At 56.9% G+C, this 21394-nt stretch overlaps 1 protein-coding gene across 4 annotated transcripts in view; it reads right to left on the bottom strand.

The window, feature by feature from the left end:
- Positions 1-5042: 5042 nt before the first annotated feature.
- BICRA (BRD4 interacting chromatin remodeling complex associated protein) overlaps positions 5043-21394 on the bottom strand; it is a 76630-nt gene continuing 60278 nt past the window's right edge. For 3 of the 4 annotated variants that reach the window (XM_088027688.1, XM_028088181.2, XM_088027689.1), the window contains 9 exons: positions 21133-21309; positions 10710-11342; positions 10351-10531; positions 9933-10042; positions 8891-8952; positions 7350-7498; positions 7056-7150; positions 6717-6819; positions 5043-6205 (listed from right to left, as the gene is read on the bottom strand). In XM_088027688.1, coding sequence (XP_087883814.1) covers positions 5106-6205; positions 6717-6819; positions 7056-7150; positions 7350-7498; positions 8891-8952; positions 9933-10042; positions 10351-10531; positions 10710-11342; positions 21133-21309 — 2610 coding nt within the window. In that variant the 3' untranslated portion in view covers positions 5043-5105. The remainder of the gene's footprint in view (positions 6206-6716; positions 6820-7055; positions 7151-7349; positions 7499-8890; positions 8953-9932; positions 10043-10350; positions 10532-10709; positions 11343-21132; positions 21310-21394) is intronic. The other variant, XM_088027690.1, reaches the window with a different exon arrangement.

The following is a 21394-nucleotide window of genomic DNA, read 5'->3' as shown; positions in this document are numbered from 1 at the left end:
TTAACCGACTGAGCCCCCCCAGGAGCCCTGGACGCCGCCGCATTAAACATGCTTTGAGCTCTCAGTTACTGGGGCTACCGTCTTGTCTTGCTGTGTCGCTGATCTCCGAATTGGGAAGTCTCTGTCTGACAAGTCTCTCGGTGCCCTTACAGCCTCGGGAGCCCTCTCCCCATGGCACAAGCTCTCCAAAAAAAAAAAAAAAAAAAAAAAAAAAAATGCCCCCTACCCCTCTCCCTCCCCAGTTGTCAAAACCGGGTGGAGAAATTCTGGCACATTCTACAACATGAATGAATCTTGGAGACGTCATGCCAAGTGAAATAATTCCGTCGCAAGAGAACAGATACTGCATGAGCCCGCTCTGGAGGTGCCGCAAGCAGTGGGGCCCATCCGGACAGAAGGTGGCGGGCTGGGCTTGAGGAGTGGGAGTTAGCGTGTAAGGGGTTAGAGCTGCAAGTTCAGAGGAGAGCCGATGGTGGTGTTTGCACGATGTGAAGGAAGGTACTGAACGTCAATGAGCAGCATACTCAGAAATGGTTAAAGCAGTCAGTTTTATGTTATGTATATTTTATCACAATTAAAGAAGGAAAAAAAAAAAACAAACAAACAGATGGAGCAGGTGGCCAGCCAGAAGTTAGGGATGAACTTCGGCCGCGGTCAGTCTAGGGTTTCAATCCTGCTCTGTGCCCAGGCGACTATTTTTTCCCCAGATGCCTCAGCCAGGAAAGAGGAGACGCCACACGCACCCACCGAGCTGGTTCTAGGATCTGGGAGCAGCGGTCTATGAAGTTTGGTCCCCAGTTTTGGTCTCCTCCCCAGCACGGGGTTGGGGGGGGGGAGAGCCTCTGGCTCTCGCACTGCCCTCTGGGAAAGGCCTTGCTGTTGCCCGCCCCGCCCCCCACTTCCCTGGAAGCTGGGTGTGCAGAGGCCAAGGTCGTGGGCTTGCAGCCAGACCGCCTGGGGTGCAGCCCAGCCTGCCACTGACTGCCGCGGGGCCTCAGTTTCTTCATCCGCAAGATGGGGCTATCAATCCCCATACCGGGGCGTCTGTGAGGACCAGATAAAACATCCTGGGTGAAGGGCTTGAAACAGTGCCCATGGTAAGTGTTCCATAGTTAGTCATCGCTGATTCCCTGCTGGAGCTGCATGCAGTCAACCTTCCAGAACCAAGGCCCCAAGCCCGCGGAAATCACCCGCAAACTTTTTGGCACAGCCACGTGGGGTCTCCCCGGAGCGCTCGGGGATCCAAAGATGTTAAGGACTTCGTTTTGCACGTGGGGAGGTAGGTATACAGCTAGGAAGGGGGACCGTCTCTCTCTCCGTGGCCCTACATACCAGCTTCCCCCGCCACAAACACCCCCAGGGCCTGCAGAGAAACTGGAACATCACCCTGGTCCAGCCGCGTCACCGGGCACCTGGACCTTAGCAGTGTGGCCTCTTGTTTGGGCTCCGGGTCCGCACTGGCCCCATCCGTTCCCCACGCGGCCGCCAGAGGGCGCTCAGGAAACCCAAGTCAGTTTAGCCCTCGGCTTAGAACCTTCGCGTTCTAAGGGTCGTGATCTCAATGTCGTGAGATCAAGCCCCATGTTGGACCCTGTGCTCAGCGGAGAGTCTTGAGATTCTCTCCCTCTCCCCTTCCTGCTCATACACCTGCTCTCTCTCTCTCTCTAAAGTAAATAAATAAATCTTAGAAAAAGAAGAACAGAGATTTATTCTTTCCGCCATAGGTCAGCAAAATCATCACGATGAAGCACAGGGTCCGACACCACAGGCCAGCTTTGTCCCCTCTGACTTCACCTCTCGTTCCCTCCCCCCTCCTCCCACCCCCCAGCTTCCAGCCACATGGGCCTCCTTGCTGTCCCACGACACTCCAGACGTGCTCTTGCCTCAGATGCTTTCCCCCCCAAGAACTCCCTGTGGCTCCCTCCCTCATTTCATGTAGGTCTCCGCTCAAATGTCACCTCCTCAAAGAAGTCTCCCCTTCCCACCCGATCCCGGACACCTTAATGTGCAGTTACACATGTTGTTCACTGCACAAAGCACTCACTGAATGGGTGAGAGGCGGCTGGAATCCAGCTCACACTCTGCCCTTCAAAACTCAGTGCCTGGAAGAAAGGGGCACTGCTTTCTAGTTCACACAAAGGCACCCTAGTTTGGGACTAGAGCCTTGTCCATTCCTCTACCCCCCCTACCCCCACCTGAGGAGATACGCATATGTCCTAACCCCCTGCACCTGTGAATGTGATCTTATTTGGAAAGAGGATCTTGGCAGATGTAAGCAAGTGAAGATGAGATCATACTGGAGTAGGGTAGGCTATTATCCAATATGGTCTCCTTTTAAGAGTAGATACCAACGCCGAAAAAGATGTAGCCACAGGACCAGGAACACCCAGAAAGTGGAATGTCAAGGAAGGATCCCCCTGCAGAGTTTCTAGGGGGAGCATGGTGCTGCTGGTACCTTGGTATGGGCTGTCCAGCCTCCAGAACGAGAAAGAATAAATCTCTGTTCTTTTTCTAAGATTTATTTACTTTAGAGAGAGAGAGAGCGAGCAGGTGCATGAGCAGGAAGGGGAGAGGGGGAGAATCTCAAGACTCCACGCTGAGCACAGGGTCCAACATGGGGCTTGATCTCATGACCATGAGATCACGACCCAAGCTGAAACCTAGAGTCGGTGGCTTAACCGACTGCGCCACACAGGCGCCCCAAATCTGTCCTTTGAAGCCACCCATTTCCTATGGCATCCACAGGGAACAGCCTGCTTGATGGCTGGCTGGAGAGAGGAATCTCTCCATCCGATGCTCTTCACATTTACAGGCGATCCTCATTCTTTATGGATGCCCTATCTGTGAATTCATCTGCTTGTTTTTTTTTTTTTTTAAGATTTTATTTATTTGTTTGACAGAGAGAGACACAGCGAGAGAGGGAACACAAGCAGGGCGAGTGGGAGAGGGAGAAGCAGGCTTCCCGCGGAGCAGGGAGCCCGATGCGGGGCTCGATCCCAGGACCCTGGGATCATGACCTGAGCCGAAGGCAGATGCTTAACAACTGAGCCACCCAGGCGCCCCATCAGCTTGTTAAAATTTATTTGTAACGCCCAAACTCAAAGCACCTTCACAGACATGTGCAGCGCGGCAAAAAAATCTGGGTCACCCAACGTGCATGTTTCCAACTCAAGTTGAACAAGCAACGCTCTGCCCTCTGGTTTCGGTTCTCATACCCGACAAGCATCCTTTTCGAGGTCTGTTTCATGCCATGTTTTCACATTTTTGTGCTTTTGTTGGTGACTTTACTGTTTAAAATGCCCTAGTGCTGAAATGCTGTCCAGGGTGCCGAAGGGGAAGAAGGCTGGGATGTGCCTTATATAGAACACACGTGTTAGGAACGCCTGGGTGGCTCGGTCAGTTAAGTGTCTGCCTTCTTCCGCTCAGGTCATGATCCCGGTGTCCGGGGACCTAGTCCCACATCGGGCTCCTTGTTCAGAGGGGAGTCAGCTTCTCTCTCTGACTGCTCTGCCTGCCTCTCCCCCTGCGTGTGAGCTCGCTCTCTCTCGCTCTGACAAGTAAATAAATAAAATCTTTATTAAAAAAACCATACGTGTTAGACAAGCTTCGTTCAGGCGTGAGTTATAGTGTTGGCCATGAGCCCGATGTGCACAAATCAAGAATATATATTAATAAGGTGTCCTTATGGAAATACACACAAGGTTATGTATGAAATAACATACAAAAATGTGATGGGAGGTTTGTAGGAAGCTAACCGTGTATTTCTGCCAGGAGCGGTAGTTCAGTATTCCCGAATTCCGTGTTCCAGGAGACCACAGAACCTTATGCGGGAATGGTAAGAATCCCCCCCGTTTGGTTTAGCTGTTTTCCATCTGGTTTCTCCACTAACAAGTCAGCCGCCCCCACCCCCAGGGGTAGAGACTTCTGCCTGCCGTGTTCAGCTGCACCCCTGTGCCCAGAACAGGGCCTGGCACCCCTAATAGGTATTCAACAAATAATATGTGCAATGAACCCTCACAATCCCTTCCCCCACCCAGGTCTGGACCCAACCCCCAGACTTCAAACAACACCCCCCTCCCAAGGACCCAAAAGCAATGGGGCCGAGACGGAGTCGGTACAGTTTTAAAAAAAGGATCAGTTTTTAATTTACAAGAGTTCTAAATGTACAGAATTCTCCTTTAAAAAAATCGTTATACACAATAAATACAGTACAAAAAAATTTATCTTACAGTACTAGTTTTGTCTCCGAGATTTCAAAATCTGGCGCGGGTGGCTGGCGGCAGGAAGAACAGAGGGAAGACTGGCTGGGGAGGGATGGAGGGGTGGGGAGGAAGACCCGGGTTTCCTGTTTTGGAGGTGTTCGGATTTCAGTCGAGGGGCGGGAGGGTTCGAACTCTCTCTCTCTCTCTCTCTCTCGCTCGCTCACTCGAGCACACACACAGGGACACGGGACGCGGAGCTGGACGCACACACATGGATGGGACACAGGTGCCCGCGGGCACAGCCCTCCGAGGTGGGGGTCCGGGACGCTGGCTGACGCCCGCCCTTCCCTGCGTTTCCTTTTACAGCCTGTGGGGGGCGGTAGGGAGAGGCTGAGCGAGGCTCGCGAAGGACCCTCGCGGCTTTGAGCGCCCTCGACGCGTGGATCTGTGCGGCCACACGGACAAGCCCAGTACCGGGACACGCGTGAGCAGTGGGTACGACCAGGGTACCTCCATCCCTGGCAAACACACACGTGTCCCCCCTCCCCTCCCCCACGGAGGGGCGGAGTGTGGCAGGAAGCGGGAAGAAATAGGAAATGACACACCGGGATTACCCCCACCTTTGGCAGGGGGACATTTTACATTACAGCCCCCTCCCCTCAATCCACAACCTCCACCCAACAACCCGGCCGAAGCAGGAAGTGGGGGAGGAGGCCTTTGTGACTCAAATAACTTAGGCAAGAAAAATCGGTCAGGGGATCCCCGGCTCGTGTCCCCCAGGAGGCTGAGGTCAGGCGCCCGTCTGCCGCCCCCCCCCGCCGCCGCCGCCGCCGCCCCCCCCCCGCCCGCCGCCGCCCGCGCATGCGCAGGACAGGGGCCAGGGAAGCGAAGACCAGCCCGGTGTTATCTGTTCAACGTCCTGGCGCCGAGGCCACCGTTGTGACTGGAGGGCGGGTAGGCCTCTGGCCTGTGCAGGGGCGACGGGGAGGCAGGCGGGACGGCCGTCGGGGCGGCGTGGGGGTACGGGGGTGCAGGTGTCCGCCCCGGGGCCTGCTGGAGGTTCAGGATGCTGTCGATGGCGCTCTGGAGGTGTTCCGTGAGCGTGTCGTCCTGCGGACTGTCGCTGGAGAAGCTGGCCTGGTCCACGTCGGGCGACTCGGACTTGCGCCGCTTGGCGGGGGGCGCCTCCCAGCCGGGGTCCCTGCTGCCGCTGCCCTGCCCGGCGCTGGCCGCGGGCTCCGGGGGGGCCCCCTTCAGCACGCGCTGGTACAGCTCGTCCTCCACCGCGGCCAGCTCGCGGATGAGCCCGCTCGTGGCCTCGTCCACTTTGGTGGGCAGTGGCGCCGGACTGCTGCCCCGGGCTCTGCCGCTCCCGGCCCCCTCCCCGGCCCCGGCGCCCAGGGCCTCCACGTTCTCGCGGTATGTCTTCCGCAGGGGCAGCCGGGGGCAGTGGGGGGCCAGGGCCGTGGGCTTGCGGTCCGGGGCGGCGGGCGGCGGGTGGTCCACTGTGCCGTTCATCTGGCCCGTGGCCGGGGGTGGCGGTGGCGGCGGGGGCCGGGGCGGGGGCTCTGCTGCCTTGAGGGCCGCAGGGGGCGGGGGCTGGTGCACAGGGTCCAGGGCGGTGTTGTGGACAACCTTGCTGAGCCCAGCTTCCTGCTTGATCTTGAGCTTGAGGCCGATGCGGCTACGGGCCTCGTAGGTCTTGATGGGAGGGCGGTTGCGGGATGGCATGGGGCCGTCCTCATCGGCGTCCAGGGAGGAGGCGGCCGAGGAGGACGAGGAGGACGAGGAGGAGGAGGAGGAGGGCGCCCGTGCCCAGGTCACCGAAGGGGAGCCCCCCGCGCCACCATGCCGAATCACCAGCTTGGTTGGCAGGTGCAGAGGGGGCTGGGCGGGGGCCCCGGACACTGACGATGCTGCTGGGCCCTGGCCAGGGAGCCGGTGTCCCTCAGAAGAGGCAGCGATGGGGAGGCCAAGAGAGCGCGAGGAAGACACATACTCATCTGCAAAACGGGGGCGGGGAGGGGGGCCAGGAAAGCATGAGACGCCTACGCAGAGCACAGCTAAAAGGAGCCCGCAGGCGATGGGCATCAACTATCTGCCAGGCCCCGGGGGCCAAGCCCTTGACTCATCAGACCCTCAGGACGCACCGCTGGGTACCACTCTTCTCAGCGATCCCCAAACCCCCTAATGCGCAAGCAGGAGCTGATGCCGGAGAATGGCCCTTAAATTTTGCAACCACCCCAGTCCTGGCTCTGCTCCTCGCTTTTCTGTCCCCCTGGGGGTGGTGGGATGTCCCAGCCAGGATGGAGTGGAATGGACACACAGGGATGGAGGAGAACAAACTCAGTTCTCTCCAGTCCCAGAGCCTGGAGGTCAGGGTAGGCGCCGCCACAGCAGGAAGGCGGGGCGGAGGAAGGTCAGGCCGCCGTGTACCCCGTCTTCCTGCCCCCAGGTGGAATTCCGCTGCAGGGGCAGGAGCTGGGGCCCCCTCTCCCTCCCCTCCGCTCTTACCGGGCTTCTCCTTGGCCAACTGTTTGTCCAAGGCAAGGGTGGTCTTCTCCTCCTGAATGAACATTCGGTCGATCATCACCATCTCTGCGGAGGGGCTCACCCTCTGAGGGGGAGGAAGAGAGGATGGGCCAGGGAAGGAGCCAGGCGGGGGAGGGCACGTGGGCAACCCGGAAGGATGGGAACGGATTCCAAACGGTCTTGGGATCTGACTACCAGCCTCCCTTCCTCCCGAGGCTTCGAGGCTTCGAGGAGAAGGTCCCCCGCCCCCCCAACAACGGGCCCAAAGAGAGCAAGGAGAAAGGGCGGGGCCTCCCAGGGCGGAAGGTGCCAGCACCCTACCCGGGACTCCTCCAGAAGCAGGAGGCGGTATTTATTGAGCATGGCCTGGGTGCGTTTCAGCAGCTGCGTGGAAACCGTCTCAAACTCCTCGTCCACTGTGGAGGAAGAGAAAAGGTCCGGGGGCACAGACGCTGGGGAGCGGGGCTTGTCCTGAGCCTCAGTCAAGCGGATGCAAAGGGGTGTCTGCACCTGCGTGTGTGTGGTCTCTTCCCACCCCCCTCCCCATGCTAGGGACCAGGGAGGGAGAGTCCCGGGGGAGCGGGGGGGGGGGGGGGGATGGAGTGGTGGGCTCACCTTTGTGGTAGTCGTTGGGGGAGGGGAGGGCACCCTGGTAGACATGGTAGGGCAGGAGGCGATGCAGGGCATCCTCGAAGGAGGGGAAGGCTGTCTTGTAGTCAGGGTGCAGGACGGAGCCCTGATGTTTGTGCAAATGTTCCAGGAAACTGGGGGGTGGGGTGGGGAGAGACCACACACACACACACACACACACACACACACACACACACAAACACACACACAGAGCTGGTGGTGAGGCCGGGAGAAACCAGACCCCGACCCTGAGCACCCGGGCCCCAACACAGACAGCAGGGAAATGCGCTAACGTGGGACGGACGCGCTTGTTCTGTCTCATGGACTCTGGCAACAACCCAAGGGACGGGTGCTATCATTATCCCCACTCTACACACGGGGGAACTGAGGCCCGGCGGAGTGATGTTCCTCCACCCAAAGCACATACAGAGTGGGGAAGAGGCAGAGCTGGGAGCCAGATGCCAGGGCTTGAAACGCATCCGCCTCATGCTATCCTGTCTCCTGCCACCTGGGGTCAGCACGTCCTTACTCTGCCTCAGGCCCAACAGCAACCTCGGGAAGGTGGGGAGCGAGGGAGGTTGGTCCGTTGGGTGGTACCATCCAGTTCTCTCCTGGGCTGTTTTCTACCACATCGCGTGGCAGTGAGTTATGTCTCTTCATTGTGTGATTGTCTCCCTCTCCCCAGACATGTTCATCTCTACCCTGAGCTGAAGACCAGCACCCCCACCACACCATGGGGGCCGGAACCCTGTCTTGTTTTCAGAATCCAGCACAGGACTGGGCACTGAGTGAGTATTTCATAAACACAGTAGAAGGAGAGCAGAAGAGAGAGAATGCAGGCAAGCATCCAACATTTACCCGTTGTCCACCCAGACCCCACCCACCCAAACATCCATCTATCCACCCAAACACCCATCCAGCCAGCCAGCCATGCACCCACCCCAGACCCCATCTAGCTAGCCAAACACCCGTCAGTTCATCCATCCAAATACCCATGTATCCACCCAAACACCCATCCACCCAGACATCCATCCACCCAAACATCCATGTATCCACCCAAACATCCATCCAGATCTCCATTCATTCACCCAAACACCCTTCCATCCAGCCATGCACCCACCCCAGACCCCCTCTATCCATCCATCTAGCCAAGCACCCATCGATCCTTCTAGCCAAATACCCGTTTATCCAACCAAACACCCATCCATCCACCCAAACGCCCATGCAGACCCACATTCGTCCATGCACCTACCCGAACTCCCATCCACCCATTCACCCAAACACCCACCCACCTTACCACAGTCGCAAGGGATCCTCACCTGTTACCCTCTCATCACTACTATTACCACCCCACTCTCTAGAAGGGAAACTGAAGGTATTTGAGGCAAATTATATAGCCCCAAACCACACAGCTAACAAGAGGCAGGGCCCGCGCAACCCCACTTCTGAAAGGTGGTCCCCATACCCTGCTTCCAAGCTTCCAGGAAGGCGGGGGGGTGGGTGCGCAGTGCTGCAATGCAACTCACCAGGCTTCTTTGCTGGGCTGAAGCGCGGGGGGTTTCTTCAGACTGCTCATCTTGCTTTCATACTGCGGGGCAGAGAGGTGAGTCAGAGGCCGTGCCGCCGAGGGGCCTTCCCTTGGCGCCCTGACCCCCTTTCGACCCCGCCTGTGACAAAGACGAGAGCCGGCCCACGTCTCCCCACCGGGCCCCCCCTCCCTCCCGGGGTGGGCTCCTGGCCCCAGGTGCCGGATGTGCTGCCCAGCACATGAACCTGCCGGGAAGACCTGGGCTGGGCCTTGCCTGGCTCGCCACCTGCCCCTTCTCCCATGGCGTGGGTATCGGCCTCCACCTGACTCTTGGTCTGGACACCAGGCAGGCTCCTGCAGGCTCCCTCCCTGCCCATCTGATGGCCTTGGCCTCTGCTCATGGTGCCGGGTTTGGCCCACCTGGCTGCCAGGGTTCTCTCTTTCTGCCCCTGACTCCGCCCATGATGCCTCAAACCTCTCCACTGTGACTTCCCTCTCGGCTGCTAGCCTCGGAGGCCCGGCATCCTGGTCCCCCCACCTGCTGTGTTCTTATCTTCCTGCCTCCCCTCCATTTCCCCACAGACGGCCTCTGCCTCAGTCTCCCCCACTCCCCTCAGTCTCCGCCCTGTCCCCTCCATTCTGGGCCCCCCATCGTGAGACACCCTGGCCCTCCCATCCCCCCCCCAGCTCCGTCTAGGGTCTCACCGCCTCCTTTCGCTTGCCTCCCTCATCCAACCGTCTCCCCACGCCCACGTCCCCCCTCCTCCAGCCTCGAACTCTCCCTGCTCCCACCCCCCAGTGATGGCCTCAGGGACGCACGCGAGCCACCGCTCCTATCGTCACCCTGCGTCTTGGTGTCTGTGGTGCTCCATCTGTCTCATTCTCTGGCCATGCGCCCATCTGGGCTGTCCTGGTGTTGGACCCACCGCCCAGACTGCTCTGTGACGGCCTGTCGGCCTCCTCCGCCCCGCCGGCCCCTCTGCCGGCTCCCCGGTGACCTCGCTCTGGCCCTAGCGCCCCCCAGACGGGGGGCCTCTTACCTGCAGCCCGGAGGACTTCCCTGGCCCAGCCGCAGTGGCCTTGGCCACACTCAGGGTCGGGAGGGTGCTGGCAAAAGCTTTGCTCTCGGCAGGAAGCAGAGGAGGGAGGCCTGAGGGTGGGGGTGGGGGCAGACAGGGCTCAGGGGTCACTGGCACAAAGGCCCCTCCACAACGTGACCCCCAAGCCTGCACCCCGTTCTCCTCTGGTCCTTTGGCCTTGGCAGCCCCGCTAGCCCTGAATCAGGTGCCCCCGCAGATCTGGGGAGACAGCCCTATCTCCTCCACCTTCCCTGTGTCGTGAGGTCTAGGGGACCCCTTGGGCTCACGCCCCCACAGCTCTGCCCCAGCCCGTCCCCCTCCCCCTGCCCACCCACCTTCAGGCCCCCCACTTCTCCTGCGTGGGCTACCTCTCCCCTACCTGCGGTGGCCATGGGTGCCGGGGCAGGGGGATGGCTGGGGGCGGTGGGGGTCCCGGACGGGGCCTGCCCGCTGACCAGCACAGAGGCAGTGGGGCTGGCGAGGGGCCCCAGGCTGGCGGAGGTCTGCGGGGCGGCGGGCGCCCCCCCGGCCTTGTTCTGGAGAATGATTCCGGACGGCACCTGAGGAGGGGGACAGGTGGTTGAGGGGTAGGGGGCACACACTAGGAGTGGCGGCGGCCAGGCACCAGGGCTGGGGATGAAGAGAAAGCTGGAGCGTGGGAGGGACTCCCCATCGGACTGGAGGGGGAGGGCAGGGCTTGCAGAGTGGGTGGTGGGGCTGGTCCCTGCCTCCGATTACCTGGTGAAATCTCTCGAGAAGAGCCTTCGGCTGGGGCAGCGCCGGGAAGGGGGTGGTCACCATCTGGAAGGTCCGAGGAGGCGGTGGGGGGGGCGCTGCGGGCTCAGGGACCAGGTGGAGGGTTGGAGGGGGCGTGGGGGACTTGTGGGGCCCCTGGCTGGGCGGGAACTGGAGCTGGAAGTCGGGGGGCGTAGGGGCTGGCAGCCTGGTGGCTGTATCCGTGGAGGCCACGACAGAGGATGTGGAGGCGGGAGGGAGGTGGGGGGCTGGGGGCAGTGGCCCCTCTGGGGGCTGGGATGGGGGGCGCAGGGGGGGCTGGGGTGGGCCTGGGGCAGTGGGGGCCGGGGTGTTGGCAGGTGGGGGGACTCCCAGCTGGTTCTGGATGACAAAGATGCCAGGCAGGGTAGGGGGTGCCTGGGGCGGGGGGCAAGGGTGCAGGGTGGGCTCTGAGGGTGGGCGGGACAAGCTCTGGGGCTGAGAGGGGGGGCGGGAGTGGGGGCGGGAGGGGGGGCGGGAGGGAGGCCTGGCGGGATGTGGCGAGGGCAGGTGGGGGCTGTCTCCCAGAGGGGCCTGGTGAGGTAGTGACGGGGACGAGGAGGGGCCTGGGCCCTTCAGCGGAGCCGCTGCCGGGATCTGGGCAGGGGAGGGAGGTAGAGGGGAGGGGGCGGGGGTCAGAACCAACCTTGGCTCCCATTGCCCCAAGACACTGGGGACCCCAGCCACACCCACCAGAAACCCTCCTTCTTAGCCACCCCTGTCTTGACAGAAAGGACTCTGCCATGCCTGTCCTTCCCACATCGCGTTTCTGAACTCCCCACTTCACCTGTCCACCTGTGCCCCCAACCCCACCCCTGCACCTGTCCCTACCTCAACCCGCCACCTCTTCCCACCCCACCCCGGTACCTCTCCCTTCCTCATCCCTCCACCAGTCCTCCACCTCACCCTGCACCTGCCCCCGCCTCATCTACAGACCTTTCCCTCTGCTCTCACCCCCTCCCCATTCCCCCCCCGCCCCCCCCCCCAGATGAAGGTGAGCTCTGCAGGGTTTGGGGGCAGCAGCGGAGAAAGCAGTGGCGGCGGCAGGGGGCACCACACCAGCTGCCCAGCGGGGAGGCGGGGGGGGGGCAGGGAGCGTGAGCACAGCAGCAGAGGGGAAGGAGGCGGCCGGCCGGGGGCGGGGGCAGCATCCCAGCCGCCAGCCCCGCGGGGCCAGACCGTACAGCCCCCCACCCGGGGGAGGACGGACGCCAGCATGGATGGAGCGGCTGCAGAACACGGGGCTGCTGGCTGTGGAAGGCACGGGGCGGGGGGGGGGGCGCTGGGGGGGCGCAGAGAGCGGGGGCTAAGGATGACACCTGAGGGGTGGGGCCGGGTCCCTCTAAGTGTCCGTGACCTCTGCCTCCGTGTGCCTATGTGGCCGCGGCTGCAGGCCTCCCTGGGTCCCGTGTGAGCGTGCGGGTATGGGCACGTATGTTTGTGTGTTATCAGACTCGCACATGACATCCGGGCACTAGTCTGTGATAACCGCGACCTTGCCGAAAACACACCTGGGACACAGCACCTCCGCACTGTCCTCCCCCAGAGTCCTAACCTCGGCAGCCATTGTCTCCCCAGCGGGTACCAGCTGAGTCCCGACACTGGGCTGGCACCCCTTCGCTGTCACCGAATCCACACCCCGGTGACAGAGGAGAAACTGAGGCCAGGGAGCCAAAACGGCTGGTCCTGAGTCTCCCTGCCTCCCCCCCGCCCCCCAAAGCTGCCACGCTCCAAAGCTGGGGCTCTTCACTGTGAGCCCCCAAAGTGGGCCGACTCGTGATTTCGAAGTTACGACTTGATTGAAGCTTCCAACACCTTGGACCCTTCTCCAACACCCCGTCCGAGGCTGACCCTGAATAACTTCTGGCAATTCAAAACAAAGCCCCCCACACCAATCCATCCATACACAACCCCAAAGGCTAGCCACCTCTAAGAAGAGATCGGCGAGGCCCTTGGCTCTCGGAAGCGGCTGCTGAGGTTGTCACCCGGACAGCACTGTGGTCTGCGGACTTCGAAAGGGTCGCACGCCCTTTGACCTGGCAATCCGCCCTTGAGGAATCAGTGAGGAACCATTCAGGCACTGGCTCACAGGGCTCCCCCATTGTGGGAGCATTTAGAATAGAGAACAGAGGAAAACAACAGGTTTTGGTAAGGGCAGGGAAGACAGCTGGCTACCTCATGAAGCCCTGGGAAGCGTGTGCTCGGGGCTTGGTGCTGAGAAAGAAAGGCCCCCGAAAGCTAAGGGTAATCAGGAGAGTAACGCATGACATGATGGCAGGACGACCAGCAACACTAGGTTATGCACAGTGGGTAACAGTACTGTCTCAGTGCTAAATCGGCTGAATTTGATACCTCCGCCGTGGTCAGGCAGGAGAATGTTCTTGTTCTGAAAGGCTGAGATGTTAAGGAGTAAAGAAGCAGAACGTCTGCAATTTACTCTCCAAGGGTTCTGAATAAAAATGTATACATATCGAGAGAACGGAGAATAAAGCGAATGTAGCCAGATGTTTACGGTGGGAAAATCTGGGCAGTAGCCAGCTTCCAAGGCGCCCTCCCCCCGTCCCCCGATCCCCCCCCTCCTTACTATTCGGTCTCCTCCCACACGGTGCCCGGGGTTGGTCTCTGGGACCAACAGATTTGGCAGAAGTGATCTGACGCTACTTCCAAGATTCAGTCACAGAAAGGGCTGCGCCTTCCATCCCAGGACTCTCCTTTCTGGTGGATCATTTCCTTTGGGGGAAGCCACCTTTGGAGATTGTTATAAGCTGCCCTTGGAGAAGCCTGTGTAGGGAGGGGCTGAGGCATATTCTCCAGTCCAGTTGAGTCTTCTGATGACCGCAGCCCTGGCTGACTATAACCTCATGAGAGATTATGAGGCAGCACCTTCCAGCTACAGTGCTTCCGGACTCTTGATCCTTACAAGCTACGTGTGAGAAGTGAATGCTTGTTGTTTAAAGCTGCTAAGTTTGGGGGGGGGGGTCATTTGTTACATGGCAACAGATACTAATATATGCGGGTAAAGAGTAAAGAATTCCCATGAGTTCTCTGTACTATTCCTATAACATTGCTATCTAAATTCTTTTTAAGCGTTTAAAAAATAAAAACTGAAAAAGTTAATCTCGTACTCATTAAAAATACAGACAAACACGCCTCCCCTCTCCCCTAACCACGTCAAAAAAACCAAATGATACACTGGGGGAAACAGCTGCAATTCACAGTGCAGACAAAGCTCCTTTCCATCATATATAAACAGCCTCCAGAAATCACTAAGAATAACAACCGGTGAGAAAAAGGCGCCAAGTATATGATCAGACAGTGCACAGAGAAGGAAACACAAAGGCTTATATAGTTCAAGAGAGGCTCCACCTCATTTGTACTAAGAGTAATGCCCATTGAAAGCTCCCTATGGAACCTTTTTCACTCATTGCATTAGGAACAAGCCATGTCTCATAAAGACACTCTCTTCTATCGCCTCTGAGGGTTACTGGCACAATCTGCTAAAACCAGGACAATGCAATCCAGCAGCAGCTGTGCGAATTTAAGTACACATTTGCTTTGACCAAGCAAACAGGCTTCCGGGAAATGACCTGACAGATGCACGTGCACATGTGGGAAATGACAGGTCGACAAGTTGTTTACCACAGCTGTGTGGGGAGGGACAAAACTGGACTTGGCTAGTGTGCATCTACCCAGCATTTACAGAGGAGAGGAATGACAGTCCGTCCCTATGGAGGAATACTTCACAACTCTAACAAGGGATCAAGGAAACTCTCCACATGCTGCCAAAGCAAGCATATAATGTGCTACCTTCTGGGCAGACAGAAACGGGAGAGAAACGTAAATCCACATTTACACTAGGCTGTACGTGCGCAAAGAACTGGAAGGATATACGACAGCTAAGTAACTGTGGTTATCTGGAAGGACAGGTGGGCTGGGAATGTAGGCATGGGTTTGGGACACTCCCCCCCCCCCCGCCTTTTTAAATTTTATTATGTTTTAAAGATTTTATTTATTTATTTGATGGAGAGATAGAGACAGAGAGCACAAGCAGGTGGAGTAGCACGGAGAGGGAGAGGGGGTAGCAGGCTCCCGGCTGAGCAGGGAGCCCGACTCAGGGATCGATGATCCCGGGACCCTGAGCTCATAACCCAAGCCGAAGGCAGATGCTTAACCAATCCCTTTACTTTAAAAAAAAAATGCTTTTTGGAGCGCCTGGGTGGCTAGTCCATGAAGTGTCCAACTCTCAATTTTGGCTCAGGTCATGATTTTAGGGTCATGAGATCAAGTCCCGTGCTGGGCTCCGTGCTGAGCATGGAGCCTGCTTAAGATTCTCTTTCTCTCTCCCCTTGCTCCTCCTCCTGCTCATGCTCTCTCTCTCAAAAAAAAAAAAAGCTTTTTGATGATTGAGTCATGTGAACATTAATACCTAACTGTAAAAATTAAAAATGCTTTAAACGGGTGGGAAAAAAATTAGGCTAAAAGAAAACCTCAGGGACACCAGGGTGGCTCAGTCGGTTAAGTGTCTGCCTTCGGCTCAGGTCATGATCCCGGGGTCCTGGGACTGAGTCCCCACGTTGGGCTCCCTGCTCAACGGCAAGCCTGCTTCTCCCTCTGCTCCTCCCCCTGTTCATGCTCTCTCTCGTTCTCTCTCTCAAATAAATAAAATCTTAAGATATAGCTGGGAAGATGTGCTCAAATTCATATGAGAATGAGAGCAAGCACAGAGGGGTGAGACCCTGCAGCCTGGCCGGGAGCACAGTGATTACTGAGCTGGGGCTGATGAAGCCGCCGGAAGAAGCCTTCACAGGCAAAAACCGCATCCGAGGCGCAACTGCATTAGCGCTTTCCACAAAATGGGAAGCGCATCCGCCCTCTGATCCAGCAGTTCTATTTCTAGAAATTTACCCACACATACGTGCAAAGCCTGGGCCCCAGAATATTCAGAGGAGTGTTATTTGTTGACATACACGGGAAACCACTTCAAGTGCTCTCTCTCGAATAGGGAACCAAGTAAATAACTCACGGTGTGTCTCTATAATGAAAAACAGACAGCAGCGAATTGCAGCCCATAGGCCAACTCTGGCTGGCCTGGCCCACTTGGCCTATCATTTTATATGGCCCACAGGCTGAAAACGGGTTTTATAAATTTTTAAAAACTATTTTATTTATTTATTTGACAGAGAGAGACACAGAGAGAGAGGGAACACAAGCAGGGGGAGAGGGAGAAGCAGGCTTCCTGCCGAGCAGGGAGCCCGATGCGGGGCTCGATCCTAGGACCCTGGAATCATGACCTGAGCCGAAGGCAGACACTTAACGACTGAGCCACCCTGGTGCCCCGGGTTTTACAATTTTAAATGGTGGAAGAGAGGGGCGCCTGGGAGGCTCAGTCGGTTAAGCATCCGACCCTTGATTTCAGCTCGGGTCATGATCTCAGGGTTGTTAGATGGAGCCCTGGGTTGCGCTCCACGCTCAGCAGGGAGTCTGCTTGAAATTCTCTCCCTCTGCCCCTCCCCACCATGTGCACACTCTCCCTCTAAAATAAATAAGTAAATCTTTTTAAAAAATGATGGAAAAGAAACCAAAGATATTGTGATTGGCGACAATGATATGAAATTCAAATTTCAGTGTCCATAAATAAAGTTTTATTGCAACACGTGCACGCTCACTCATTTACGTATATGGTCTAGGGCAGCTTCTGCGCAAAGCCTAAAATGTTTCCCACTGGCCCTCTATATAGAGTGTTGGCCCGACTTCCTTTCAACACGTCTGACCTCGTTCAAGCACCTTAACGTGTAATAGCTTATTTATTCCTCACAACAACCCTGTGACCTAGATGCTGTTATCCTCACCCTCATTTTACAGGGAAGGGAACTGAGGCACACAGAGGCAAGTGACTTGGCTAAGATCACTGAGCCTATAAGTGCAGAGTTGGGATTCTGGAGTCCCCATGTCTAACGACTACCTCAGATGGTGGGTTTCAAATCACACCTAGTGCCTGTTAGTAATGGTTCCAGTCACTTTAGTGGGTCGTGACTAGCATTTAAAAAGAACAGAGGAGGGGCGTCTGGGTGGCTTAGCTCCATCGGTTAGGCATCTGCCTTCAGCTCAAGTCATGATCCTCGAGTCCCGAGATCGAATCCCCCATGGGGCTCCCTGCTCAGCAGGGAGTCTGCTTCTCCCTCTGCCCCTCACCTGCTCGTGCGCTCTCTCTCTCACTCTCTCTCAAATAAATCTTAAAAAAAACAAAAGAAAAAGAACAGAGGAAACTAAATAAAAAATAGTGTATTATCCTGTGAAAGCTGTTTCAGTGATATGCATATACATACAGACACACATGTGCGTCTCAGGGGGTGCTGTACAATGGGAATCTCATGCAAGTCAGCGGTCCAAGAGATCTGGCTGAACGAGCAAAGCAAGGTCCACAAGAACGGGACGGTGTGCTTCTGTGTGTAAGAAGGGAGAGTGTGCACCCGCATGTGCACACGCAGGCTGTCACGTCTAGCTGGCTCCAAGCTCAGACGACAAGGAAGGCCTGTCATGCGCACAGTACAGCGGTTCCCCACCCAGGTGATTCCGTCCCCCAGGCGACATCTGGCCATCTCCGGCCATCGCCATGGTTGTCCCACCTGGAGAAGTGGTGTTGCCGGCAACAAATTGTTGGAGGCTTAGGGATGCTGCTCAGCGTGCCACCGTGCTCAGGACAGTACCCCACAATGGAAAATGACTCGATCCCAAGTGTCCCTAGTGCCTGTGCCATGAGGACACAGTGGGGCTCCACAGAGAAATCGACAGTGGTGGGAGTCTATGGGGAAAGGGCCAGAAATTCCACAGAAAGGAAGGCTCGCTTTCACTGTATGCCCTTTTTTCTTTTTAAACCAGATTTTTAAAACCACGGCTGGGTAACGCTCTTGAATCATGACAAAGTGTGTGTGTGTGTGTGTGTGTGTGTGTGTGTGTGTGTGTGTGTGTGTGTTAAGCCTACCATAAGCAACACACAGCAGGCCTTGAGCTTCCTGAGCAGGATGGTCAGTGTTCCCTCTCTGAAAAGACAGTCAGGGTCCCATGAAGGGACAATTTCGAGAGCCGGGATATTGATGACAAAATCCATCCCTGGAGTATGAGCCCCGAGAGGGCACGGCCGTGGCTGCCTCACCTGTACCTCCCTGCAAAGGGCTGGGCATGAAGCAGGTGCCTGGGGAACATGGGCTGAAGCAATGACCCACCTCCAGTCTGGGAGTGGCATGCGTGCACGCATGCGCATGCACGCGCGCACGCACACACGTTGGCACACTGCTGGTATTTCTGTGTGTCTGTATTCTTCAGTCAATCCAGTCACCCACTTGTCCACCTGTCCATCCATCATCCACCTGTCCATCCACCCACCCCCACCTCTCCATCCACTTGCTCACCCAACAAATATTCATTAAGAACTCCCGTCATGCACTGTCGTGGGCGCAGAGGCTGCAGGTGGCCAACGATGTGTCTAGCCCCGCGCTGGCCTGCAACTGGGAATCAGCTCACGTGCACAGCTGACCTTTCTTCTCAAAGGCCATCCACAGTTTTGTTACTACCCGTACCGCTAATGACAGGTACCTGCTCACCGAATGCCCACTCTGTGCAGAGCCACCGTTTCCCCATAAACCGTGTCTCAGAACGTTTGATGCTAAGCAGGGCTGGGATTCACGCTCAGGTCTGGCTTTCTCGAGACCTCAGGTGTTCCGGCCGCTAACCATTCAGGTTCGAATCCTGGCCCTGCCAGCTAGGTAACCTTGGGCAAGCTACTTAATCTCTGTGCCTCCGTTTCCTCATCTGTAAAATGGGGAGAATATCTACCACCTACCTGATGGGAGGTTTCAACGAGACGATGCTTGTGAAGGGTTCTGAACAGCACTTAGAAATAATAGAAGTGTTACCATTCATGAAGTTTTTACCGTAATGCCCTCTTCCTCATGCCTCTAAATCCCTGAAGCAAGCTCCAGATTATGCCCTGAATCCTCCAATGTCCCTCATCATCGCTGTGACCACCCTGGTCTTTGAAGCCCTGTCATCTTGTCCCATGAGGATCTCGGGACTTCATTCTCGTTGCCCACCAAACCATTTTCCGATGGAAGTCAGAGGGATCACTGAAAATCATATAATCAGCCCGTGCCACGGCCCAGCTGAAAGCTCTCCAGTGGTTTGGCCAGGTCCAAACTCACTGGCCCACGAGGCACTGCCAACCTCTCCGACCCGACCTCCCTCCACTCCCCTTGGCCTATCTTCCATTCCTTGATATCCCAAGCTTGTCCTTGCCTCAGGGCCTTTGCACATGCTGTTGCCAGCCCCCCCCCCCCAACTTCTCTTCCTTCAGGCCTTGGCTTAAATACATCCCCCTCCCTGAGGTGGTTCCTGCCTACTCTCCCTAGAGTGGGTTCCTCCCCTGTTTCCTCATGGGGACCCTGATCCCTTCAATGCTTTCATCTTTCGGGCTGTTTCCCTGCAGCTGACCCACATCTCCTTCGAGAACATTCTCTCCCTTTGACTGCACTGTGGTGTACTCAGCACATGGTGAGCACAGGGCGGGCTCCCGTGCGTGTGCTTGGTTTCATCAATAAATGATTTCCTCCACTGATTTACCCAATTCTACAAACCCCCTGGTACAGCTGACCATGGGAGGCTCGGGGAGGAGAGGCCGCTTGCTGGAGGGACCCAGGCCAGCAGCATCCGACCCACTCTAGAGATGCTGCTTCCAACTGGAGTTGTTCAAAGGCCAGGCGGCTCCTGGCCTCTTGTCTCTCCCCCACCTCTGCTTCTTTCTCCTCCTGGGGGAGAGATGGCTTGAGGCCATCTCAGTCCCGAGTCCCTCTAAGACTGTGATTCTGGACCTGATCCTGTTATACCCCACAACAATAATAATGATAATAAATATTTCTTGAGGGCTTACTCTGTGCTAAGCATATGTTAACTCACTTACTCCTAATAGGCCTTTAAGAAACTATTATTCCCATTTTCCAGATGAGGTAATCAAGGGTTCAGCAGTTACGGGGAATTGCTCAGGGCAGCACAAGGCCAGGCACATACTAAGTGCTGTTCTTCCCCAAATAATCTGTTTAAGGAAAGAAGAAACTGGTCGCTTAAGGTCACATGGCAAGTAGCAGAACCTGAGAGTGAAATCATGGCTGTTTAAGGCCAAAGCCCACGCTGCTTTCTGTCACCCTGACCTTGCTGAATGTCATTCCCTCCTCCACCTCTTACCAACCTCCTCTACCCATCCACCAGTCCTTTCTGAATGAGTACAACATCCCCCCTCCACAACAAAAGGGGGCCCTCTCTAAACTCTCACGTGCTTACGACTCATAGGAGACAAAGGCTAATTTTCCTAATATGTAAAGAGTTTCTACAAATCAACAAGGAAAGGACCAGTAATTTTAAGGACCCCAATTTTAAATTTGGCAAGGGGTATGGGCCAACAGTTCCAGAGAAAACACAAACAGTGCTCAATCTATGAAAACCTGCCCCACCTCATTCACAGTAAAAGAAATGCAAATTAAAACAAAATAAGGAGCCACTTTTCATCTGACCAGATTGGCTAAGTTCAATACGCTGCTGAGGTTGCAGAAGAACAAGCAGAAGCAACAGACTGATGATCAAGGGCAAACCAACTGATACTCCACAGAGGGCAATCTGGCAGCATCTGTCAACGCCCCAAGTGCAAATGGCCTCTGACGGGCCCAGCGCTTTCTTCTTTGAGAACTGACCCTACATAATGACATATCTACAGTCATCCTTTGCGGCTTCGCTCATCGCAGCAAAAAATCAGAAGTGACCTGACTGCCTGACAACAAGGACCGGGGAGATAAAGAACAGCGCATCCACACAGCCAGAGCACCGTGCGGTCCTATGGAAGAACGAAGTACCGTCTCCAAGATGAATCTTTCAATGATCAAAGGTGCGAAACTGCCGAGTGCGCTACCGTGTTTGCAACCACGGGAGGGAAAGAATCCAGATGCCATTCTCCTTGTCCGTGCGTGGGAAAGGCTGCAAGAAACTGCCCTCGGGAAAGCAGGGGGCTGTGGTTCTGGAGAAGGGGCTTTTCAGCGAGACCTTTGGTAGCTTTGGAGATATGAACCCTCTGAATGTCCTGCTTATTCAGATATGAAAATGAGAACTCCCTGCCTGCTGTGTGCACCTCTGCCTAGAGTGTGGGCTCCCCCAGGGTTGCAGGGGGAGTCCATGACTGTCAGAAGACCCTCGGGAACTCTCTGGGGAGCGAAGGAGCACCCTTCCCAAGCCAGCAAGACAGAGAGACAGGCAGGGCAGCCAGAGCGGGGGAGGAGGGAGCGGGAGGAGGGGTCGCAGGGGCAAGGCTCGGTCTGAGCTGGGACAGAGGCTGCTGGGGTTCATCTACCTGGGGGGCCGGCGCTGGGGAAGCCTGGCTGTCGGGGGCCTGAGGGCCGAGGCCAGCTCCTTTGGCGATGGGGGTGCTCGGGGCTGGGTCTTGGGCGGGAGGCGGGGCGCTGACTATGACCGAGGCGGGCACGGAGAGGTGGGGGCCGTCTGCGGAGAGGGGCTGCTGGCTCCTCTCCTGAAATGGGCAGCCCGCACAGGGTCAGAAGGGCCACCCCGCGGTCCCACAGCCTCCCCACCCCGAGACCCCGGCCTCCCCAAGG

Source organism: Eumetopias jubatus, unplaced genomic scaffold (assembly GCF_037043125.1).
Source record: "Eumetopias jubatus isolate StellerSeaLion01/CBP00866 unplaced genomic scaffold, mEumJub1_p1.0 scaffold_10, whole genome shotgun sequence".
Taxonomy (NCBI): Eukaryota; Metazoa; Chordata; class Mammalia; order Carnivora; family Otariidae; genus Eumetopias; species Eumetopias jubatus.
Note: the sequence above shows the minus strand (reverse complement) of the source record. Positions and strands in the feature narration are given on the sequence as shown.